Genomic DNA, 25100 nt, shown 5'->3' on the forward strand with positions numbered 1-25100 from the left:
CACATCAATGATGAGCACGGTGACAAGGAACACTGTGCTGTAGGAGGTGTCGTCCTTTGGGTGAAACTTTAAACTGAAATCCTGACTGTTTAGTCATTAAATTGCTCTTAGTTAGTAGTGGTGTTACCTGCAGTGTGCAGGTACAGCCCGACCTTCCTAAAGTTTCCCATTCACACCTGGGGCAGCGGTATCTCTCTCCCTCTTTTAGACAGACAGACAGATATTTTATTAATCCGGTGAGGGAAATTGCAGTGCAACAGCAGCCAGGCACAATCAACACAGCACACTACAACGTAATCATACAGATCATACAAAAATAACACAGAATGTACAGGGCACAAAGAAGACGTATTGCACAATCCTATACGTTACACAATTACAGATAGGTTGCAAATCCACTTCCTTATATTGCACACCAGTTGTAAACGGAGGACTCAGGTTTAGTCCCAGAACAGGTCAATGTTGCCCCTGCCCAGACACCCAGTGGAGGAGTTGTAAAGTCTTATGGTAGTAGTTCCCAGATACAGGGGGCTCCTGGCGCAGAATAGCTACTGTACGTCACCCAGCTGAGGCTACACATTCCGTGGTGAATGAAATAAAACCCCTCTCATAAGTCAAAGTAAAGCTCTTTTGGATCCTCTTAGGGATTAAAAGAGCTGTATATACTATACATGTAAAATATGTTTAATGTAGTTGAAGAGCACTGGAGGCCGCTGCTGTATTTGGGCAGGTTTGTGCTATTATTCAAGGAGCCGAACATCTGCCAGAAGCAGCAGCTCCATTTCAAACCTTTCCTCATGTCCTTTCACCCACCTGCAGCAAGACACCGAGACCGACACCGACACTGACATTGCGTGCTAAAAAAATGCCTCCTTGTCAATAGATGGCGCTGTCTTATTCGTTTCAGGGCCATCTGCTCTCATCGATTCATTCTTGGTAGATTTGTCTCCCTTAAAATGCAATGTATCCCAGAGCGATCGAACTACAAGAGTGCTGTGCTGCAGAAGTTCATTGTGGTGTAAACAGTCGGGAAAGACTGCTGTAAACTGACTCGCTGAGGCTTGTTTTCTACACAGTTTCTAGTGTTTTTATTCCCGAGAGAGACTTTTAACATGTAGATGCCGTTTTCACGGACTCTGCAGGGTTGATACTCACGCAGAGGAGTGCTCCCGCCTGCTCTGCGTCTTCGTCGCCGGTGACCATGCCGGGCGGAGACGGCGCGGTGGCTCGCGGGGCAGAGAGGCGAAAGAGGCAGGTCGCGAGGGATGTGGCGGTGAGTTCAAAGCTTGGTGTCGGACCTTCTCGAGCGGTCGATACCTCTGCGCCGTTTCCGTGACCCGTTTTGCAGACGATGTAGAAATGGTCATTCTCCCAACAGCCACACCGCTAGATGTACCTGAAGGCTCGGGTGGAGGTGTGGTTAGAAAGCAGACTCTCGGACCTGCGTCCGGGGCTGAGAGATCTTGCCTTAAGGTAGGGGTCCCCAGTCCTGGGTCCTGGAGGGTCAGTGTGTCTGCAGCAGGAGTCTCCGGTCTTGGTCCTGGAGGGTCAGTGTGTCTGCAGCAGGAGTGTCTACTCCTGGTCCTGTAGGGAGGGTCAGTGTGTCTGCAGCAGGAGTGTCCAGTCCCGGTCCTGTAGGGAGGGTCAGTGTGTCTGCAGCAGGAGTGTCCAGTCCTGGGTCCTGGAGGGTCAGTGTGTCTGCAGCAGGAGTGTCCAGTCCTGGTCCTGTAGGGAGGGTCAGTGTGTCTGCAGCAGGAGTCTCCGGTCTTGGTCCTGGAGGGTCAGTGTGTCTGCAGCAGGAGTGTCTACTCCTGGTCCTGTAGGGAGGGTCAGTGTGTCTGCAGCAGGAGTGTCCAGTCCCGGTCCTGTAGGGAGGGTCAGTGTGTCTGCAGCAGGAGTGTCCAGTCCTGGTCCTGTAGGGAGGGTCAGTGTGTCTGCAGCAGGAGTGTCCAGTCCTGTCCTGTAGGGAGGGTCAGTGTGTCTGCAGCAGGAGTGTCCATTCCAGTCCTGTAGGGAGGGTCAGTGTGTCTGCAGCAGGAGTGTCCAGTCCTGTCCTGTAGGGAGGGTCAGTGTGTCTGCAGCAGGAGTGTCCAGTCCTGGTCCTGTAGGGAGGGTCAGTGTGTCTGCAGCAGGAGTCTCCAGTCCTGGTCCTGTAGGAAGGGTCAGTGTGTCTGCAGCAGGAATGTCTAGTCCTGGTCCTGTCGGGAGATTCAGTGTGTCTGCAGCAGGAGTGTCCAGTCCTGTCCTGTAGGGAGGGTCAGTGTGTCTGCAGCAGGAGTGTCCAGTCCTGGTCCTGTAGGGAGGGTCAGTGTGTCTGCAGCAGGAGTCTCCAGTCCTGGTCCTGTAGGGAGGGTCAGTGTGTCTGCAGCAGGAGTGTCCAGTCCTGGTCCTGTCGGGAGATTCAGTGTGTCTGCAGCAGGAGTGTCTACTCCTGGTCCTGTAGGAAGGGTCAGTGTGTCTGCAGCAGGAGTGTCCAGTCCTGTCCTGTAGGGAGGGACAGTGTGTCTGCAGCAGGAGTCTCCAGTCCTGTCCTGTAGGGAGGGTCAGTGTGTAGCAGCAGGAGTGTCCAGTCCTGGTCCTGGAGGGACAGTGTGTCTGCAACAGGAGTGTCCAGTCCTGGTCCTGAAGGGAGGGACAGTGTGTCTGCAGCAGGAGTGTCCAGTCCTGGTCCTGGAGGGTCAGTGTGTCTGCAGCAGGAGTGTCCAGTCCTGGTCCTGAAGGGAGGGACAGTGTGTCTGCAGCAGGAGTGTCCAGTCCTGGTCCTGAAGGGAGGGAGAGTGTGTCTGCAGCAGGAGTGTCCAGTCCTGGTCCTGAAGGGAGGGACAGTGTGTCTGCAGCAGGAGTGTCCATTCCAGTCCTGTAGGGAGGGTCAGTGTGTCTGCAGCAGGAGTGTCCAGTCCTGGTCCTGTAGGGAGGGTCAGTGTGTCTGCAGCAGGAGTGTCCAGTCCTGGTCCTGTAGGGAGGGTCAGTGTGTCTGCAGCAGGAGTGTCCAGTCCTGGTCCTGTAGGGAGGGACAGTGTGTCTGCAGCAGGAGTGTCCATTCCAGTCCTGTAGGGAGGGTCAGTGTGTCTGCAGCAGGAGTGTCCAGTCCTGGTCCTGTAGGGAGGGTCAGTGTGTAGCAGCAGGAGTGTCCAGTCCTGGTCCTGGAGGGACAGTGTGTCTGCAACAGGAGTGTCCAGTCCTGGAGGATGGCCCATCCTTATCCTAAGGTCATTTTTCTTAAGAGCAGCGGTCATAGGCCCTGCCCTTATGCCCACACCCAAAATCAGCTTAAAAAGCCTGGGCCGGCGAATAGTGAAATCTCCCTCCCCCAGTCTGAGAGAGGAGCTTGTGTTGCCCCTCCCTGCAGGTGGCGGTGCGTGGCATTGCACTGAAGGGGGGAAAGGAGCTCCGTGTGTATAGACTGTACCTGCTGTGGCCCCGGTGCTGTGTGGTAACGTTGTGGTCTTGTTCCGCAGGTGCAGGGGACCAATGACAGCAGCGTGGTCAGTAAGGTCTCTGCGGCCATGCAGGGCTACTTCCCGGATCCCTTCCTGAAGAGCTTTGTGTGCCGAAGCGTCAGGAGGGCGCCCCTTATCAACCGGTAAGAAGCAATACAACACATCTGTACACGCCGCACAGTGCCTTGCGCCACACTGAGTGCACACGTCTCCTCTCCCTCTGCCTCTGCCTCTGTTCCCCCTTTCCTCCTCTTCCTCGTGCAGCCTGGGAGGGCTGTGTACTTCCCTTCTTCGCTGCTCTCTCTCTTCATGTGGTATCACGTTAAAGCTCACATTGTGGGTAGTTTTGTAACAGAAGAGCAGGAGATAGCCTTGTGCTGTTGCGGGCTTTATTGAGCTTTAACACACGCAACAACAGGCAAGCCGCTGACCTTTCCTAACCCTGTTTATACAGTCAGCAGTACGTGACTGGGTCGTCTGCCTCAGGCTCATGTGGGTTCCATCCTGCTCTTTGAAGCTGATCGCTCCTTCTGTTAACCTTGTTAGGAGCAGAGAGTGCGTTCTTAGCTCACCTTCACAGACATTGAGGCCCTTTTGGAGGCCAGAGCAGGCAGACCACAGACTTTCTCACAGCTGAAGGCTCCACGGCCGAAACGTTGTGTTTTCTTTCTTCTCTTTTCAGCAGGGAATAAACCTATGACTTGTTCCTTTGCAGCCTACGGTATGCGTGCTGACGCAGCTGCCCACCTGCACTAGATCACAGATTAGCTGTGTTCACACGCCTGGGATTGTTCACGCGTTCCGCGACCCCATTACTCACCAGCCCCGTGAGCTTGAACGTGTGCCGATGTGTTTGTCCCCCTTCGCCCACGTGCTTGTGACACGGGGGGGCTGTGGCGTCTCTCCCCAGGGGCTACTACGTGCGCTGGAAGGCTGTGGACCACTGTGTCAGGGAGTTCCTGCGCGGCACGGCGGGCAGCACCAGGAGACAGGTGAGCTCTCCCTGTGTGGTCCGTGCCTCCCGATGTCGGCTGCCCGCCGCCCGGCCCGGCACCTTGTCCTGGTGCTCCGCGGGGAGGCACTGCGTCACGGGTGGACTTGCCCTGACGCAGCCCTGTAGCTCCGCCTCCGCCGGCTTCCGCTAACCTGGCGTCGCGCGTCGTCTTGCAGAGCTCTGAAAAGGGCTTTGCAAATTGCGACCCGGACGCGAGAGGAAAGAACCCGTTGCTGGGAGTGGCTTCATGCGCAGAGGAGGAGATTTACCCCATGGCTGCCCCCAGAGCACCAGGCACGCAAGGAAGGGCTGCCCCAGAACTGATTTACCCCTGGGCACAAAACTACCCAACAGTCGGGGCCTAGAGTAAACGGGGGGGTCCCCTTCTTTTGATTAGAATAGGATTTTCAGTCAGGTGGATCAAGGGTGAGGGTCAGGCCTGCCGTTAATATCCGGGTTCCTGTTTAGTTTCTGCAGGGTTAGAGTTAGGTCTATGCGGCGCACGTGTTTTGTTCGATTCTAAACTGTTTTGGGCTGGGGGGTACGTCCGTGCTGCTCTTTGTCCTAGGCGGCGCCGTGCCAGTGATCTGAGGTTGGAATCCCTGTCCCGCCCCTCTCTAGGTGCTGTCACTGGGAGCAGGGTTTGACTCGCTGTATTTCCGGCTGCACAGCGCAGGGGCGCTGGAGGGGTGCGTGATGTTTGAGCTCGACTTCCCCGACGTGTCGAGACGCAAAGCTGCGCTGGTCGCTGCCAGTCCCAGCCTCATGGGGGCGGTGCAGAGCCCAACTCCACCCCTGCAGCCTGGTAAGACCCTGGGCACAGGCTCCGGCACTCTGGCCGCGTTGCATGATGCGATTGGAATAAGGGCGGCCGTGGTTCGAGGAAACAATGGAGACGAATTCATGTGACTGCAGGTTGCTTTGGAGCTAGATCTCTGGTTTCACACGCCACGTCTCTCCCCCGCAGTGTGTCTGTACAGTGAGCAGTACAGGCTGCTGGGGGCGGACCTGAGGGAGCTCCGGGGGGTGGAGTCCGCTCTGATGGGGGCGGGCCTGGACCCCACCGCCCCCACCCTGCTCCTCTCAGAAGTGGTGCTGACTTACATGGAGACGGAGAGGTGAGACGCCGTCTGGCCTGCTGTCCGCTGACTCTCTGACACAAGGCCGATGTTCCCTGCCGAGCGCAGAGCTGTAAATGTGCTGAAGGTGTCCATGTGGCTGTGTCTGCCTGTCCCAGGTCCGATGCTCTGATTGGGTGGGCGGCTGGGCTCCTCCCCCATGCCGTGTTTGTGATGTATGAGCAGCTCCGCCCCCACGACCCCTTCGGCAGGGTGATGCAGGACCACTTCCGGCGGCTGAGCTCCGCCTTGCACGCGCTCAGTGAGTACCCTGACACCGAGGCCCAGAGACGGCGCTTCCTGGACAGGGTGAGGGTTGCGTGTCACTGGCACGTTCTGTCACGCACTGCGCACGCGGATTCCAGCTGTGCCTGCGTTTCTGACCTACACACTGGCGTCGACAGGCTTCCTGCTGTCTGCGTGCCAGACTTGTAATGCAAAACTTTACATACTGTAGGAGAGAACGTCGCCATCGGGTCAAGGTGTTTTGAGGCCTTTTCAGTTAAAGATTAAATTATCAAATTTTCTAAATGTTTAAGCTCCTGTCGGTTCGTTGCTGAAAAGAAGCTCGGTAAATGTTTGTGGTTTTGAGTGAGCAGGCGTCCTTTATTCATGCTCGTTCTGTTTCCAGCCTTTCGGGGGGCGTGCACAGTGTCCCAGCTCTGTGCTTGGCCTGCTGTAACGCTCTGCTGTGTCTGTACCCACCCCCTGCTGCAGGGCTGGGAGCACTGTGTCTGCCTGGACATGAACCACTTCTACCTGGGCCAGCTGGGGCCGGGCGAGAGGCAGCGAGTGGAGGCCCTGGAGCCCTTCGATGAGTTCGAGGTGAGGGGCCGCGGCCCCAGGACAGCTGTCCACCCCTGGCCTGTGCATTCCTCCTATTCACAGTAAATCAGAGCAGCGTCCGTCTCAGTAAAGCCTCCCTCTTGCACACTGCCAGGCTCCAGCAGCAGGCTGGGGCACTCTGGTGTCTCACTCCCCCCGTGTCTGAATCTCACACTCCTAACCTCGTCTCACCCTCCATGTCTCCCCCTTCCTTTGAGTTACTTCGGTCTTTGTGTGAGGAAATACAATGGGCAATCAAAATGCTAAAATATCTAGTTAAAAGTGTAGACTGTAAAGGCATATTCAAACTGTGCATTGCATTAGTAAGAACTCATTTAGAAAATAGTGCACAGAGCTGAGGGGACCCGACACAAGTATTCACAATCCTCAAGGACCGTGACAGAGTCGACTCAGAATGAGCAGTGAAACACAGACCAGAGGGTCTGAAGAAGAAACTACTGGGAAGTGCATTTAAAACTGAGCACAGGAGGCACTTCTCTACCAGAGAGTTGCTGCCTGGCCATGTGGTTGAAGACCATGCCTCCGCTTCTCTCAAGAATCAGCCGGGTGAGATCATCGGGTCTGTTAGCTACTAATGACTGAATGGCCTCTCGGGTCTCTGACCTTTCTTATGTCCTAGGAGTGGCACCAGAAGTGCTCTCACTACTTCATCCTGACAGCCTCCAAGGGGTGCCTGACCAGCATGCCGTTGCTCCCCTCCCCTGTTGGTGAGTCCAATCGTGGCGCAGCTCGCTACACAGCCCCGCCCATTTTGCTAGGCCCCTCCCACACCGCCACCAATCAGAACGAGTCTGATATATTCTGTTGGTGCCAGTAGACTGCATGTCTGTTGTCATTTTTATTTTACCCAGCCTTACACAAGCTAACCCTCAGTGTAAACCCCTTAACTGTCCTAGCTGGTCAGGAGACCAGTTTTGTCATGGCTGGTCAAGCAGTGATGGTTTGGTGCAGGACAGCAGAGCTACGTGGAGCGGTTACTGGGATGATGTTAGCTGGAAGGGGGTGAGGAGGACAGTGATGAAGGCGATTAAGACTTACAGCTGAAGAACAGCTGCATGGGTTGTATTGATTCTTCCCACAGTGCTGAATTAATAAAAGAGAACGTTTTTCCCCCAATTTTGCAGTATGGAAAACCAGATAACTAGCAGGCAGGAATATCGGCGCAGTCTCCCCTTCCCAGTTAATCACTTTTAACAAGACCTCTTAGGTTTGAAGACCCAGGCAATGGCTTTGCACCCCAGTCCACCCCTGACATCTCTCTGTTCCCCACAGCACCTCCAATTCCCCCGCTGCGCCCCGTGTCTGGGTCGCGAGCCCTGGCAGTGCGGCCCGTGTCCCTGGCCCCTGGAGGGGGCTCTGTGGAGGGACTGGGGCTCGGCTTGGGCGAGCTCAGCCCCGGGGCGGTGCTGCTGAGCGGGGGAGCGGGCCGGGGGGGCCGCGGAGGGGAAGCCCGGGTCCTGATCAGAGACCAGGCTGGCTGGAGATGTGCCCGTGTGGAGCCATGCAGTGATTGGGGTGAGCACACGGCCTCCAACTCTCACACTTCACCCACCCACTGCTGTTTTGAGAAAACTGAAAAGGAATACAGGTGGAAATGACTGCATTTTTTAATGTTCATTGGTTTCACTTCAGTGTTTTATGACATTTCTACTGCCAGCCTGATGCAGCTGGGGCTCAGTCCAGTCAGTGAGGAACAACAACAAGTAGTAAACCCACCAGGACAGAGAGCAGAGTTGCAGCAGTCCTGACTGATTACGTCACAAGGTCCTCTGAGCTGTTAAATGTCGGGTCCATTAGATGTGTTGTCTGTTTTTACATCAGTCAGCGCATTCTTCCAGAGCACAGATGATTCCCTCTCATTGTGTCTGGGTCTCCTCGCGTCTCACAGGGCTGCTGTATTGTTTCGAGTTATTGTGCTCCTCATGAGCGAAGATGTGTAGGGTCTGGAAAGATCCAGTTCTCTTCCTGTTTTGCTGCTCTTTCTTCTTAGAGCGCAGTTCCGCTTGACAAAGTACCTGAGCACTGTCCCATAAGTCCTCTGTTGTGCCATGCTCCCACGTTTCTTTGGCTGTGAAAACACCCGAGAAAGAGCCAGCAGCACCAACAGCAGAAACTAGCCTTTATCTACTCAATCCTGAAGACAGTGGGGTGCAGTTTGAGCTTATGTCATCTTTTAGAGGCTGTAGGCTCCCACATTTAAAACATGACCATTTGCCTTGTTATTTTAATTCTTTTTAGTTCTGAAAATGTTTCCTAGCCTGCTATATAGATTTGAAACGAGACAGAATATGTGTTTGCCTCAGTACAGATTTTACGAGAGCCCACAACGTGTGCAAACTGCAACAGCTCAAGCTCCTGGGCCTGGGAGGTCCAGCTCGTGTCCTTGCAGCGTGTTGACCTGTAATTCCCTTGCTGTCCTGCAGGGGTCAGGGTGTTCCACACGGTGACAGCCGTGCCGGGCTGGGGCTGTGTGGTGTACGGTGGACGTTCTTCCCCCCTGCAGCCTGTGACCAGCGTCCTCCGTGTGAAGTATGACCCCCCGCCGGCCCTCGTGGGTCCCGTGTCTCCGGCTGACCTCTGTCCAGTCCGTCTGTCTGCACGAGAGCTGGTGTGCAGCGGCGGCACAGCACCGCGGCCACGATGGCGGCACACTGCCACCTCGCTGGCCTACAGAGGTAAGGGGCAGGATCGCAAGCAGGCATCAGCCTGGACACGGGGTTTTCTACCCATCGCTCTTGAACCGGCGAGTGGGGATATTCTGCTATAAAAGCCCTTCCTGTAACTTCCATGTTTGTCGAAAAACATGTGAAAGCATTTACACCTTAAGGCACCAGGGAGGGGGTAACGCATGATTCCTGCCCCCCAGCCCCGACTGGGATGAGCTCTCCTGAGCTGCTCGGGTATCTCTCTGCATCTCTCGCTCCGGTCCCCGGCCTCTGTGGCCGCACTCGGGCGGGCGGCTGGCGGGATCGGCGCTGACTCTGTCGCGACCCCCCCCTGCCAGGTCGCGGTTTCCTGTTTGTGTTCGGGGGACGGACGGCGGAAGAGCCGGCGCTGGGCGACGCCCACTTCCTGTGTGTGGAGGAGCAGCGCTGGGTGGAGGTCAGTCGCGCGGAGGGGCGGAGGGGCTGCAGGATTCCTGGGAGGAGCAGGGGGGCTCTGCTGACGTCTGGACCGCCGTGGCCGTTCCTTGTTCCCAGGGTTTGATCCGAGTGCGCACGCACGCACGCACGCACGGATCAGCCCGCGGCCTTCGGTTTGAGCCCCCCGAGACCGCCGGGGGTCAGACGGCAAGGTTTATCACAGAAAGGCAGCCCGTGGGGAAAGGTTCGGGCCTCGAGACGGGTTCCGGTGGGGTGTATGAGTGTGGTGAACGAGGTGAACTCTTACGCTCAGCTCTGTTTCTCTGTGCTCTCTAGCTTTTCATTAGTCTGTCTTCATGCCTGTTTCTCTCTTGAGGGTATGGCACACTCTGATGCTTTTAATAAGCATTTTTCCATCCTAAAAAGAATCGGACCAATGCAATTCAGTACTACATTTCCTACAATAGCATAGTTTCTGCAAACATCATTGGAAAAACGGGTTGATTTTGGGGTGGAAAAACACCGTCCTCTTCATCACTTCGGCCTGTAAAATATTGTGTCCGTCGTCTGCTTCAAAAATATTAAAAACCGGCTACGTACGTGCCCTCTAAAAGTTTTGGGACAGCAGACTCAAAACTGTTTTCTTGCTGCAGAGTCTAACAGTCTGGATTTGTGATCATGACATCAGTATTGGTACAGGTGTGAGCCTGGTCAGTACCTGGATGGGAGACCTCCTGGGAAACACTAAGGCTACTGCTGGAAGAGGTGTGAGTGGGGCCAGCAGGGGGCGCTCACCCTGTGGTCTGTGTGGGTCCTAATGCCCCAGTATAGTGACGGGGACACTAGACTGTAAAACAGGCGCCGTCCTTCGGATGAGACGTAAAACCGAGGTCCTGACTCTCTGTGGTCATTAAAAATTCCAGGGCGCTTCTCGAAAAGAGTAGAGGTGTAACCCCGGCGTCCTGGCCAAATTTCCAATTGGCCCTCACCAATCATGGCCTCCTAATAATCCCCCTCTATGAATTGGCTACATTACTCTGCTCTCCTCCCCACTGAGAGCTGATGTGTGGGGAGCGTTCTGGCGCACTATGGCTGCCGTCGCATCATCCAGGTGGGGCTGCACATTGGTGGTGGTGGAGGGGATCCCCATTACCTGTAAAGAGCTTTGAGTGGAGTGTCCAGAAAAGCGCTATATAAGTGTAAGCAATTATTATTATTATTATTATTATTATTATTATTATTATTATTATTGCAGTGAGAGGTTTTTAAAAGCCTCAAACACACGGATGGGCATAGAGCAGGATTTCTTGCTCTTAACTGTTAACGTGGAGGGCCCAGCCCATACGGGTTGGCAAACTTAAAAACAGGTGGGCGCTGGTCCATACCCTCTGGGGTTTCTTCCCGTAGGTCCTCCTGCTCATGCGTTAAGTACACCCAGGGGGTGAAACGCAGAAGGCGGATCACACTACAGTACAGCAGTAGTACAGTGGTACCCAGTGAGTTGCATCGTAGTGTGACCTGCCTTCTTTGTTGCCTTTTGTCACCTCTCTCTCTCTCTCTCTCTCTCTCTCTCTCTCTCTCTCTCTCTCTCTCTCTCTCTCTCTCTCTCTCTCTCTCTCTCTCTCTCTCTCTCTCTCTGCCGGGCTCTGTGTGTTTGCAGGTGCCAGTAGGTGGCGCTGTGCCCGAGCCTCGTCACTCCCACACGGCCTGTGTGTACGGTGAAGGAGTGGTGGTAGCCGGGGGCTTGGGACGTGGGGGTGTCCCACTGGGCTCCGTATTGCTGCTGCGGCCACAGGAGACGGGCTTCTGTTGGGAGGAGCTCCGCACACAGCCCCCCCTAGTGCCCAGGTGAGGTATTGCAAGGACAGTAATTGAGTGGCCAGTTTTTAGCATTGCACACCTGAAGAAGGCTCCACGGCCGAAACGTTGTTTTCTTTCTTCTCTTTTCAGCATGGAATAGACCTGTTACTTCTTTCTTTGCATTTTATAATATGACTTGTTTTTCTTTCTTAAAACATGTAGCCTTTGATAAGTAGATTGCCTTCAATGTGAATGATAAGTACAACAATTGTTTTGTTTTTTGTTTCTGCTGGTATATCCCACTAAATGCTGGCTGTTGGAGAAGGATTTTGGGTCATGCCTCTGTGTGCTGCATAGTACTGATGGCTCTGTTTGCTCTCTTTGTGTGTGTGCTCCATCAAAACAAATGAAAACTCCCTTGTAGCTAAGGCTCCTCCCCCTGTTCCAGGTACTCCCACTCGGCACACGTGATTGGCCAGCGCCTTATTCTTGTGGGAGGAGTCTGGCTGCAGGCAGAGGGAGTGCCAGGCGTGGCAGTGGTTGACCTGGCCACTGGGGGCAGTGTGGAGTACAGTCTGGACACTGTGAGTCACACACACACACGGAGGGGGAGAGGCTTGACGGGGTGGGGGGACTGGGGGAAGAGGGAAGGGAGAGAGAGATGTGAGGCTGGTAGAATGGGAGCACTCTGGAGGGGAAGAGAGAGAGGTAGCCAGGCAGCGAGAAGATCGGGGAGGTGGAAGAAACCTGCACAGCTGCACATCGGAGTGATGGAGACAGGGAAGTGATAGGAGAGACATGCTTCTCTTCTCTTTTTTTCCCCCTGTTTAAAAGGCTGTTGTTGCAATTCTGTCTCCCCGTGCAGTCGGCCGTGCCCTGGCCTCTCATGCTGCACTCCCATCGCTCCGCGCCCCTGGAGGATGGAGGGCCCGAGCTCTTGCTGGTCGGAGGAGGGGGCAACTGCTTCTCCTTCGGGACGCACCTCAACCCCTGTCCCGTCAGCCTGGACCTGCGGCCCGCACTCAGCTGAGGAGAGGGCCCCCACCCCCCTCCGCCTCAGCTCTGCTCGTGACTGAGCCTCCCTGCCTCCCTGTGCTGAGGCAGGCTCTCCGGACTTCTCTTACCAGACTGACCGCCCAGCCAGGAGAGACCATGAGCCCTCCTCTCTGGAGCGGACCCTGCACCACCGCTGAGACAGTACTTGTTACTGATAGGTGTGAGCACGTGTTTCCCAGCCTGCAGGGGGCGTCCTTCCCAGCTGCTGTACTAGCTGGTACTGACTTGCTTTAAGAGGCACCCCTGGCAGAGCTCTCCGCTCTGTGTACCCCTCAAACACTCCCAGCAGCAGCAGCAGCCTGGGTAACGGACACACACACACACAACGGGCGCCGGCTCAATAAAGACACACTCGGCCACAGTGCGTGCAGTCGGGATTTATTTCAGCCGGGGCTCCGGCAGGGAGCTGCAGGCCAGCCCCGTCCGGTCAAGGCGGGTGAGGAGGAGGGGGCGAGGGGGACGGGGTCACACGGCCGCTCGCGGGGACTGGGGGGGGCGGCAGGGATCACTCCGTGATGCGCCGGAAGGACAGGACGGTGGGGCAGACGGCGCCCCACTCGACTGGCTTGTGGTATTCGCCCTTCTCCAGCAAGTACTGCCGGCCGCGGTAGTTGGGGTTCTCGTAGAAGACCCAGACGCCCTCCAGCACCTTGCAGGAGTGCACCTCGCGCGTGCGGTAGCGCTCCAGCACCGAGGGGCAGTCTTCCGTCGCCTCGAACACCTGCCCGGTGAAATCGCCCTTGTCGTACAGCTGGATCTTGTACTGCGTGCCGCTGGGCTGCAGGGGGAAAGACGGACAGAGACGTGAGGGGAGCGCTGACCAGCTGGGGCTCAGTGTGGCCTGTGTGCCTGTGTGCCTGTGTGCCTGTGTGCCTGTGTGCGAGAGCTGGGGCTCAGTGTGGCCTCGTGCCTGTGTGCCTGTGTGCGAGAGCTGGGGCTCAGTGTGGCCTCGTGCCTGTGTGCCTGTGTGCGAGAGCTGGGGCTCAGCGTGGCCTCGTGCCTGTGTGCGAGAGCTGGGGCTCAGCGTGGCCTCGTGCCTGTGTGCGAGAGCTGGGGCTCAGCGTGGCCTCGTGCCTGTGTGCGAGAGCTGGGGCTCAGTGTGGCCTCGTGCCTTTGTGCCTGTGTGCGAGAGCTGGGGCTCAGTGTGGCCTCGTTCCTGTGTGCCTGTGTGCGAGAGCTGGGGCTCAGCGTGGCCTCGTGCCTGTGTGCCTGTGTGCGAGAGCTGGGGCTCAGTGTGGCCTCGTGCCTGTGTGCCTGTGTGCGAGAGCTGGGGCTCAGTGTGGCCTCGTGCCTGTGTGCCTGTGTGCGAGAGCTGGGGCTCAGCGTGGCCCCGTGCCTGTGTGCGAGACCTGGGGCTCAGCGTGGCCCCGTGCCTGTGTGCGAGAGCTGGAACTTCTCTGTCCCATTAGCTATTAGGGCCCCAACAAGCTAAATGTCAAGCAAGTACTGATGAGACCGAAAGCTGCCTTACCAACAGCAGGGGCTACTCCTCTATTCCACCACAGTCCAAACAGCAGCTGCCCGGTGGCGTCACCTGGCTGCTCACGACTGGAATGACTAAGGAGGCGGCAGCAGAGGCCGCAGGCCGGACTTACGAAGTGGATCATCTTGCAGGAGCCCAGCCGGTCGCTGAGGCCCATCCAGCGCTGGTACTCTGGGTACTCCCCCCGGGTCAGGACGTACTGGTAGCCCATGTAGTTGGGGCGCTCGTACAGGACCCAGGCCCCGCTCTCCACTCGGATGGAGTTGCAGCGGCTCAGGTAGGTGTGGAAGTCGGAGCAGTCGCTGTCGCACTCATACCGGCGGCCCTGGAAGTTCTTGTCCTCGTAGAAGATGATCTGGGGCAGACGAGAGACGAGAGGAAGCGCTCTCAGTGGCCGAGCAGTACGTGGGTGTGATGAGACACCGACCTTCCAGGCAGGCTGGCCTGGAAGCCCAGTTCAGCGAGGGATCTGTCAAGAACTCAAGAACTTGCTATTGCCCCATTCTCCCTCTTTCACAACCTACTGAGAGCAGCTGTGTTACAAAGCTTCCTCTTGTTAGGCAAGATAGGATTGATTGAGCCATCAGATGGATCTTAAGATCTGTTGGCAGACAAAAAACATTTTTCAGGATTTCTAGCATGGGGGAAGTGTGTCTAAACGAATACCCAAAGCGTTTTCTGAGATGAGTAGCACTGGCAGGTACACGGAGAATCACAGATAACTGTTGTTAAGTAAACTCTCTCCATTTCTGTAGAATAGCCTCCTTCATTAGGAGTTGATACTATACTGCTTTCAAAGCTCCAGTGAAGAGCAGGCTGCACCTCTGATTGAATACATCTGCAGAAGTCATGACATCCTCCACAAACACAGGTCAGCAGCTACTGAAATGTTCACCCAAGACTCTTCTACACTATGGAAATGTTGATACTAAAAAGGGACGGAGGTCTACAGAGACCTCAAAGCAGGAGTTCTTATGAAAATGAGTAAAGTTGATTGGGAAGCTTTTGATCATTTTCTGTAATGACAGCTCTGTCATCAATTAAGGGGCAATTCCTGTTTGCAGGCTCTTCAATTAATCCGAGCAGCAGTACTTCAGTTATGAGCCCTCTTGAAGTGGTCACGGACGGTCATCGTCTTAGGACACAAATGATTATTAATACTTCAGACATTCTAGCCTAAACTAGAGAACTAATCCCGAGGCGTAGCAATTATATTTATCTGTACTGCCTTTGGATATCTTAACGAAAGCACATTCCAGTAACCCCTACTTCACTTTACAGTCGCACTGTGAGGTGTGCAGAACGGTAACATTTTGCATGCAAATCTGTAGAACTAAACTAAAAAAATCAGAACAGGCGTGCAGACTGAGTAATCGCTTGTGATTGGTGCCTGACTGGCCCAAGGCTACAATAACTTGCAAAGAGGCGTCAGAGATTTACAGTAGTAACACAGGGCAGAGGCAGGATGCGATGCTACGCCGGACACTGGTGACCTGGGCGCAGCTGGCCTGCTAGGTCTCTGTGCAGTCTCTCGGTACTCACCCGGCCCATCGCTGACATCGTTTCCCTGAAGTCCGCGTGAAGTTGCACTGTGAAGCCGGACCCTCGCACTGGGCCCTTTTTATAGCCCGCTGGGTTTTATAAACGGGACAACTGCTTTGTCATGAAAATGAGATCCAAAAATTGAGTCAGTGATTCTAACACTATTCAGGTTTTCCAGAAAAGCAAAGCGGGATTATGGCATAAAGGCAACACAGTAGAATTCCCATTGAAGCCCCCTGCTGCCCTGGCCAAACCTGCCCCCCCCCGCCAGGGCCAAATGCACACACTCTGCCCACTTACCCCTCCTGTGCCAAGATCCCTGCCAAATTTGGGAGCCCTGATGGCCTGGATTACTGCATTTCATTGCGTGTACAAAACTGATCCCCTTACTCAGTGCTTTTTTCTTTAATATGCAAGTTGGTAGTGGTGCTGGGGTGGGGCGGGGGGGGAGATTCTAGATCCATCAGCTTTGCCAATAGAAAAACAGAAAGCAGATCACAATCAAGGGCCAGCCTTTGGTTCAGTCAGTGAGCAAGACCCATGTAGAGGAGAACTGATCATCCAAGATGGAGGGGAGGAACTGAGCAGCTGCTACTTAACAGGAAACTCTTCCCTTCATTTGTAGTCCACTGGAGACAGCGGCACACTTGTGACTGATTATACAGGGTGGACCATGGGTTAAAATGAACTGATGCAGTTTACCCGAGCTAGGAAGAAGGAGAGTGCGGCTCATGATTCTGTAGGTGTGACTGCACTTCCTGTCGGCCTGTTTTTCAGTATGTGTCTCTGCCAGTTTGTCAGAGCATAATCAAGCAGCCCCAGCAGGATTCAGTTCTGGCCCCGAGCAGCTTGTGAGGCCAGTACTGCACCACTAGTGCCTTTCTCCTCACCTGTCCCTTTGGCGCACCTATAAATTTACCCAACAGAGGGCACTCTAACAGCACTCCTCTTCCAGGCTGGAGGATCACAGCACTTCAGAGCCATACCCAAGCATCAGTAAAATGGTGTTGGAGATTATCCACATATACATGTTTTAAATTTACTGCATTTGACTGGAATACAAAAATAGCCTCACACTCAAAATGACCATAACTACATGCAGTTGTGTTAGGGTTTGTAGTATACAGTATGAAGAAATATAACCTAACATGAGAAATATGGAGCAGTATAGTCCTGTTGTCACCCTAAATGGCCAAACACTGCAGTCAGTCCCTTACACACTTTGACAACAACTACATGCCAGAGTCAAGGCACAGAAGTGAGTGCTTTATTGCTCGAAAATGTGCTTTACAAAACCTTCCTTCCTTCATTCATTCATTCATTCATTTTTTGGTGTAATGTATAGAAGAACTTACACATTGTGAACATTAGATATGAAACAGGAGCACATAAGTTTACATAAAGGTAAAGTGTTGTAAGGCTGTTTCAGAAAAGGCAGGATACCTAAGGCTTCCTATATGCACCCTATGTTAACACAAGGAGTTTCAGGCTGTTTTACCTGTAAAAACAAAACCGATGTATGTTTCCAAGCCTTGACATTTCCAGGATAATTTGTCGCTTTATTTGCAAGAAATTGAAGACAATTCTTGGGACCTCCACTTTGTTTTTTGTATTTTTGGATAAAGCAGGTGCTCCTTTTCAACAAAATGCACAGCTGGATTGTTTCTCCAGCTCCAGGCGTCCCTGTGCTGTTCCTTCTCTCTTCCTCTGTCTTGGAGACAGGTTTCAGCTCTCAGCTCTCACTGAAGCCAAGAAGGAGGAGTGGGTGAATGAGCACCTGGTGTAATATCTGTCACCCTCTCCCCTCTTCAGGTCAGCAGGACAGATTTCATATACTAACAACAAATCAGGCATAAATATGCAGTTAAGGTGTTGTAAAATTCCACTCTATTAAATGTTCCTCTTTATATATACACCCATTGTCTATCTCAGTTCATTTACAGGAAGAATCGAAAAAAACACACTAGTGCAAACCATACTCTAGACTACAGCTGGTCACATCATAGGGAACACACTGTTTTAGATGAGCCATTGGTGATACTCTCTAAGAACTGATGATGGAGATCACAGAGAGAGGTGAGGAGATTTGTGCCCTGTAGTGTACTGCTCCTGAAGCCTGGACATGAGAGAAAAGTCAATATGTCCAGCTTTCATAATGCACTAACCGTGCCACACACCAAGGTGAGCTGAAGCCCCTCTGCCCTGTGAAACCGTCGAGTGGGCTACTGCCACTCTCACCGGGAAACACGGTTCACACTCAGGCGTGTGGAGGTTCGAGTGGGCCGCACAGAGACCAGCTGCCGACGTGGTGCTTTGGGATTCGTGATCGAGCGCCCCGAGACGGGGGCGCGCAGCGCGACTACCCAGCCGCCTGTTTCGTCTCTGGGGGGGCGGGGATGAGGCTGTCCAGCTGCTGCCTGTGTCCCGACTCCAGGAGCCACTCGTGGAACTTCTGTTCGACCAGAGCCTGGAACTGCCTGCGCTGCTCCCTGCAGAGGGCGACACAAACCATTAACACACTGCAGACTGGCACACGGGTAACAAACGAGGCTTCCCCGCGAGGGCAGCACAACAGCTGTACCGCCTCTCCGCTTGGGGTTGGTAATCCTGACTCACTTGTTGAGTTTTGCTTCCTTGACTGTCCTTTGCCAGTTCTGCACCCTCTGCTCTCGTGCTGTCAGGGCCTTCTGATACTGTGGGGGTAACCCCCCTGGTATCTCGGTGGTGTCCCCCTCCATCTCGAAGGGCACCACCAGCGGACAGAACTCGCTGGGGGGCAGCAGGCGATAAGGCGGGTTGCCCAGGGGTCCCTCGGAGCCCAGCAGGAGTGGCTGGTCCCAGCTGCTGGGAACCACAGCGAGCCCCACGCTGGCCATGTGGTCCTCCAGCGAGGGGTAGTGCGTGTGGAAGGGGGCCAGAGTCAGGGCCTCGTTCCCCGGCAGGAGCAGAGGTCGCGTCGGGGTCAGCGCGTGGAAGGTGCAGCGGGAGGAGGCGCCCACCGACAGGCGGCCCGCCACGCAGACCACGCACACGTCCTCGCAGCTCTGCACGTGCACAGTGGACTGCACCGGGCCCAGCACCACCGTGGTGTTGCGGCACTTCTCCACACTTACGGACCTGCAGAGACAGGACAGGGGGTTAACAGTCCACCTGGGAGAGCCACATTTACCATGGCTGGGAGATATCCATCTATCCATATACTATACGTACTTATACCTCTATACTTACATATATAGAGACATTTCTTTTTGTTTTGAATTTTCTCATAGTCAATTATATTGTATACATCCACTCAATTTGGATGAGCCAATTGTGTTTTTCGGGTCCTGGCTTGCACAGGCAAGGCAGAAAGAGAAAGAGTAGGCGGACTCCTTCGATCTGTCATAATTCGAAGCGATCCTCTTTTAACATGGCACAGGCGGCACAGCGCCTCCCCAGAGGAGGGCAGAGCTCCTCACTGACAGCACTGCTTACCTACAGGCACCTGGGAGGCCATGGTGTCTGAGAGACAAGACAGCCCTGGGTAACCGAGCAGTCTTGGCCTCTGTTCTGATCACTCTATCCTTGGTGCCACCCATCCCACAGTGCACTGTCCCTTGGGGAAATCCCAGTCACAGTGGCCTGGGGACATGACCCAGGCTCGAACCCACAATCCTGGAGCTCAGCCTGCTCCCAGGAAAGCACCTGAGCCAGTTGAGCCACTTGGGAGGCTTCACACTGGACGAATTGAGACCAGAAGAGGGGCGGGGAGCACAGAGCCTGAAACGGATCAAAACGGTACCCGTGTATTTATCCACGGGCTGTAGAGGGGGCGGCGGGACAGACAGACGGCACGCGTGCCAGCGCAGGGGGACAGGACACTCGCCTGAGCGGAGTCAGCAGGTAGATGTAGGCCTCGCTGCAGCGGTGCAGTTTGACGTTGGCTCCTGCCAGCTTCTCCGAGTCCTTGGCCACCGTCTGCCGGTACACCTGGGACATGAGCACCACCCTGCTTCCCGGTGGGGCGATGTGCGTGTTCCGCGCGATCTTCGCCCTCTTCATTGCGCCGTCCACTTTAAAAAAAAAAAAACAACAGACGATGGGGACTACCGAGAGGGCTCCGATTCGTAGACGACAGACCCGGGACTTTATTCCACTCGTTTCTCAAAGGAAATCTAAGGAGCAGCCCCAGCAACGTGATGGTATAGACCCTCTAGACACTTACGACAGCAGGATAGCAACAGTTGATCTTGTAAGCCCCTCCAATGTCAAAACACATCCAGCCCACGACACTGTTCTCTCTCTGAACAAGTGGTGCCCTGTAAATAATGCACCCTGGTTTGTGATTACCGGAGGATTTTAAAATACGTTTCTGACCCTTTAACAGGCTCTGTCCTCATTGTTCAAACATGAAATTTACTCTACAGATCTTGAGATTTGTTCTACACTGCATCTGTGAGTTCGTGATGTGTATTTCCTTTTACACTGAAGCTCACCTTGGATGATGCCTTCCCCAGAACAGTTAATGATACATCATCTAATCATTTACCCAGCGGCGGGCACGGGGGCAGAGAGGTGGCTGCAGTACCTTGCTGTGCCCAGGCCAGCTTCTTGCCGGAGCGCAGGCAGGCTGTGGTGCCGAAGGGGTTAGCGGTCAGAGACTCGCGCAGCCAGGCCTGCAGCCGCGGCAGGGAGAAGCTGTGGGTCAGCGCAGAGTAGCCAGCCTGGGCCTGCAGGGGCCCCCAGCCCAGCAGCTCGTGGAGGCCGTGCACGGCCCGCCCCCGGCTCAGCGACCCCTCCAGCAGGAAACTGAGCCCCCGCAGCGCCTCAGCCGACACCTGGCTGTCGTGCACTGCCTGGCCCGGCCCGCCCAGCTGCTCCGGCTCAAGAACCAGCTCCAGCAGGTCTGACAGGTGGGTCTGGATGAAGCTCAGGTGGGCCTGGTCATCCCAGTTCTGCAGTCCGGCAGGGAGATGAGCACAGAGAGACAGGTGAAGTCAAGAGAACATCTTATTTCCCCATCATGCTCAATGGAACTGTACACATTTTGGTCTTACTAGTGCACTGTACAATAAGAACGTAACATCCCTCAATATAAAAGCTTTGCTTCTAACTTTAGATCCTTACATGCCTTTCTTGTTGGTTTCCCACGTTGTCTAAATCAGGGACTCAGTCCTGGTCCTGGAGTGCCAGTTTTCTGCTGGTTTTTGTTCCAGATGGCACTTAATCAGCAATACTAATCTGTACCTGCACCTGATCTGCTTGTTGGTTTACTTTTTTTCCCCCACACTCACCCCTTGGTTTCAAGAGCACCCCAACATACATTATTTCCAACAGACGAGAGCTTAGAATTTTTAGTTACTTTTTGCTACTTACATGTCACACTCCACACTGGTCTACACCTGTCAGATGTTTGTCAACTCTTGAATTGTAACTAACTTTTTTTTTTAATTTCACGTGCAGCTCCTAGTACTTGTTAAACCCTCCCTTGTGGTATTATTTTCAAAAATTGCCTAGTTTCCTAACTATATCAGAGTCCGATTGGTTCTAGATATAAAATAGGAAGGAAAGCCCTGTGGTCCTAATACATAGCCCTGTGGTACTCCACTAATTATAACACCTCAATTTGAGTCTTCACTTCTTTCTTTCATTTAAGCACTCATTAACCAGTTCTCACAGAAGAGACATACATCTCCTTGAACTGTGCCTTTTACAAGAAATTCAAGGAAATCAATGTCTCTGGTTTGAGAACTGCCTGTGATTTTCAAATTAGACTAAGGTACTTGATCAAAGGCTTTCTGAAAATCTAAGTACTCCACATGACATGCTCGTTCTGTATGCCCTACTGCTCTTGCTAGTTCAAACAAGTTCTAACACGTCAGCTAGCAAGACCAACCTTTTCTACATCCCTGCTGGTTATCCCTTTGAATCACCCTGCTATTGAAATGATCCCAACGGTCTAGTTCTAATTTGTGTTGCCACAACCTTACATGCAAAACGAGTAAGACCGATTGGTCTGCAATTACTAGGGCCTCTGCCGAAGCACCAGTCTGTGAGGAGGCCGGCAGCCTGCGAGCCGCGGCGCTTGCCGGGGTGCGGCAGCCGAGTACCTTGTTCTGCGCGGCGGTTTTGGCGTCGCGGTCCGGGGAGGGCGAGCGGGAGCGGGACCGGGGGCTGGGCCACTCCTCGCCGATCAGGGACGTGCGCAGAGAGACGCGGTTCAGCTGCTGGATGTAGAGAAACAGCAGGAACTGCAGAGTGTCCACGGAGAGCTGCGTGGGGGACACAGAGAGAGTGGGGACGAGTAGGGGGGCGGAAGAGATGAAAGGGGTGGTTAAGACGCCGTAAAACATCTGATCCCTGCCATCTCATCATGCCCAGAAAGGAATGGGGGCAGATATCCTTGAAGCCCCCTGACACCACTGCCTTTCGCCTCTCACCACTCCCCCTCGCCTAACCCCGTGCTCCCTGCGCTTCAGGCTCCTCTCCCCACCTTGTACCGCAGCTTGTCCAGCTCCTCCACCGAGCCGCACTGCGACACGGCCTCCGCCCACTCCAGCCGCTCCTCCGGGGGGCGCGGTGCCAGCAGGTCGCAGGTCTCGAAGTAAAGCCAGGCGGTGTCTTCGGGCAGCTGCAGCTTCCCGCAGGCGATGTGGCGCCAGAGCGGCCAGTGCAGCCGCGGGAAGCAGCCCTCCCGCGTCCGCGCTCGCACGTAGGCCGCCATCTTGCGGAGGTAGTGCATGCTGAACTTGGCGGGGGGGGCAGCCGGCAGCACGCCCAGGAGGAAGGGCTCCAAGCGTGGCCACACACTGACGCTGCGCTGCTCCATCACCCTGGGAGAGAGAGAGAGGCAGGAACAGAGGGGTTAAAACACACACTGACACCATGGGAGAGAGAGGCAGGGACAGAGAGGTCAAAACACACACTGACACACTGGGAGAGAGAGGCAGGAACAGAGGGGTTAAAACACACACTGACACCCTGGGAGAGAGAGGCAGGGACAGAGAGGTCAAAACACACACTGACACACTGGGAGAGAGAGGCAGGAACAGAGGGGTTAAAACACACACTGACACCCTGGGAGAGAGAGGCAGGGACAGAGAGGTCAAAACACACACTGACACCATGGGAGAGAGAGGCAGGGACAGAGGGGTTAAAACACACACTGACACCCTGGGAGAGAGAGGCAGGGACAGAGGGGTTAAAACACACACTGACACCCTGGGAGAGAGAGGCAGGGACAGAGGGGTTAAAACACACACTGACACCCTGGGAGAGAGAGGCAGGGACAGAGGGGTTAAAACACACACTGACACACTGGGAGAGAGAGGCAGGGACAGAGGGGTTAAAACACACACTGACACTGCACTGCTCCGTCACCCTGAGAGAGACGGGTTAAAACACACACACTGACACCCTGGGAGAGAGAGAGGCAGGGACAGAGAGGTCAAAACACACACTGACACCCTGGGAGAGAGAGAGGAAGGGACAGAGAGGTCAAAACACACACTGACACCCTGGGAGAGAGAGAGGAAGGGACAGAGAGGTCAAAACACACACTGACACCCTGGGAGAGAGAGAGGCAGGGACAGAGAGGTCAAAACACACACTGACACCCTGGGAGAGAGAGAGGCAGGGACAGAGAGGTTAAAACACACACTGACACGCTGGGAGAGAGAGGCAGGGACAGAGAGGTCAAAACACACACTGACACCCTGTGAGAGAGAGGCAGGGACAGAGAGGTCAAAACACACACTGACACCCTGGGAGAGAGAGAGGAAGGGACAGAGAGGTCAAAACACACACTGACACCCTGGGAGAGAGAGGCAGGGACAGAGGGGTTAAAACACACACTGACACCATGGGAGAGAGAGGCAGGGACAGAGGGGTCAAAACACACACTGACACCATGGGAGAGAGAGGCAGGGACAGAGGGGTTAAAACACATACTGACACCATGGGAGAGAGAGGCAGGGACAGAGGGGTTAAAACACACACTGACACACTGGGAGAGAGAGGCAGGGACAGAGGGGTTAAAACACACACTGACACCCTGGGAGAGAGAGAGAGGCAGGGACAGAGGGGTTAAAACACACACTGACACTGCACTGCTCCGTCACCCTGAGAGAGAGCGGCAGAGACAGAGGGGTTAAAACACACACTGACACACTGGGAGAGAGAGGCAGGGACAGAGGGGTTAAAACACACACTGACACTGCACTGCTCCGTCACCCTGAGAGAGACAGGTTAAAACACACACTGACACCATGGGAGAGAGAGAGAGAGGCAGGAACAGAGGGGTTAAAACACATACTGACACTACACTGCTCCATCACCCTGCGAGAGACGGGTTAAAACACACACACTGACACCCTGGGAGAGAGAGAGAGGCAGGGACAGAGAGGTCAAAACACACACTGACACCCTGGGAGAGAGAGAGGCAGGGACAGAAAGGTCAAAACACACACTGACACCCTGGGAGAGAGAGAGGCAGGGACAGAGGGATTAAAACACACACTGACACTGCACTGATCCATCACTCTGACACCCTGGGAGAGTGAGACAGGCAGGGACAAATACAGACCAGTCTGACTGGCACTGCCCAACGCTAACATGGCTGAGAAGGTGCCGATGGAGTGAGAAGAGACGGAAACAGGAATAGCTGTAGGACACAGGAGTCGCACAGTAGCCCCTACCGATGACAAGCAGTCTAACTGCAGACACGTAGGAGAAACGCAGATGAGGGGAGAAAGATGACTTGGCCAAGACACTCCAGAAAGGCTGGCAGGCAGAAACCACCGGATAAACCACCAGAGAAAGACGCTGCAACACCAAGGAGTCAAAAAGACCGTTTCTAACCCATGCCACCTGAACTACATGAACGTTAAAGGGAAAAAAACACTCGCCACTCAATGTTTAAAGTGTAAACCTGCGTCGTACGCAGTGGACGATTTGGCTATTTTCCCGTATTCATGACGGAGGAAAACAAAACGTGCACGACCGAGGAAAGCCCCAGGTGTCGGCTCTGTGGCCTTCGCCAACACCCAGCCGGCTCCGGCGGAAAGCCCTCCGCGTCCCCATGGCAACAGCTCCAGCGAGGGCCCCGTCTCCCCGACCGACATACCTGGCGCTCCCTCGCCGCAACACAACAGACACGCAAGCTTCACCTTCCGCGGACCGGCCCCACCGTCCCGCTGAGGGCTGGGGGCTGGGGGCTCCTCTGTAAGTCTTAGTACACTTATGTGGCGACCCCTGTGCCCCCACAGGTTAATACGAAAGGGGTTTCTGTCTCTGTCCTGCTTAAAACAGCCGGCCGCCTCTCTCTTGCTTTTGGCGCCGCCGCTTCCTCGGCCTCGTGAGCGCGCACGTCGTCAGCTGGAGCGCGGGCACGAGCAGGAGGCGCTGGCTCCAGTCCTGCTTCCTCATAAACTTCCCAGCGCATTAATTAACCATCCGGCCTGATTCCGACACCGACTGCTTTAATGTCAGACAACACACACCGCAATGTCGAGTCTTCCAACAGCACGCTTGCGGGGAAATAAAACGTTATGTTTAAAATGTTATTTCTAAGCTCTCAGTACGGGATTTTATCCACAGAAGCTGAGGCAGAGCGTTCCGCTCACAAAACTCGGACCGATTTAAAGTGTTGTGAAATGGGAGTCAGATTTGCTTGTGTTTTTTTTTTTACCAAAAGACTATAACCGTAACAGGTATTTTCAGAAAATTAAACCCGGTGACAGCTTTTATATCCCCACCCCA

General features: G+C 54.5%; 3 protein-coding genes across 3 annotated transcripts; 1 reads left to right on the forward strand and 2 right to left on the reverse strand.

The window, feature by feature from the left end:
• The first annotated feature begins 970 nt into the window (after positions 1-970).
• Positions 971-12698, forward strand: lcmt2 (leucine carboxyl methyltransferase 2). The gene is made up of 14 exons (XM_088605895.1): positions 971-1273; positions 3459-3583; positions 4351-4432; positions 5056-5239; positions 5402-5552; positions 5672-5861; positions 6270-6377; positions 7018-7105; positions 7671-7913; positions 8822-9073; positions 9403-9500; positions 11142-11329; positions 11730-11865; positions 12147-12698. The coding sequence occupies exons 1-14, from the start codon at positions 1202-1204 to the stop codon at positions 12309-12311; spliced, it is 2082 nt and encodes a 693-aa protein (XP_088462021.1). The 5' UTR covers positions 971-1201; the 3' UTR covers positions 12312-12698.
• A 1-nt stretch (position 12699) lies between these two features.
• On the reverse strand, positions 12700-15518 carry crygs2 (crystallin, gamma S2). Its single transcript, XM_088605916.1, has 3 exons — positions 15363-15518; positions 13933-14175; positions 12700-13115 (listed from the first exon to the last, which is right to left on the reverse strand). Exons 1-3 carry the CDS (start codon positions 15378-15380, stop codon positions 12843-12845), a joined length of 534 nt encoding a protein of 177 aa, XP_088462042.1. The 5' UTR covers positions 15381-15518; the 3' UTR covers positions 12700-12842.
• A 1084-nt stretch (positions 15519-16602) lies between these two features.
• Positions 16603-24731, reverse strand: tbccd1 (TBCC domain containing 1). Its single transcript, XM_088605949.1, has 7 exons — positions 24466-24731; positions 21835-22174; positions 21452-21613; positions 19930-20296; positions 19228-19414; positions 17979-18479; positions 16603-17851 (listed from the first exon to the last, which is right to left on the reverse strand). Exons 2-7 carry the CDS (start codon positions 22168-22170, stop codon positions 17722-17724), a joined length of 1683 nt encoding a protein of 560 aa, XP_088462075.1. The 5' UTR covers positions 22171-22174; positions 24466-24731; the 3' UTR covers positions 16603-17721.
• Between the last annotated feature and the right edge of the window lie 369 nt (positions 24732-25100).

The sequence above is a fragment of the Lepisosteus platostomus genome, chromosome 14 (assembly GCF_059453375.1).
Source record: "Lepisosteus platostomus isolate fLepPlt1 chromosome 14, fLepPlt1.hap1, whole genome shotgun sequence".
In the NCBI taxonomy this organism is placed as follows: Eukaryota; Metazoa; Chordata; class Actinopteri; order Semionotiformes; family Lepisosteidae; genus Lepisosteus; species Lepisosteus platostomus.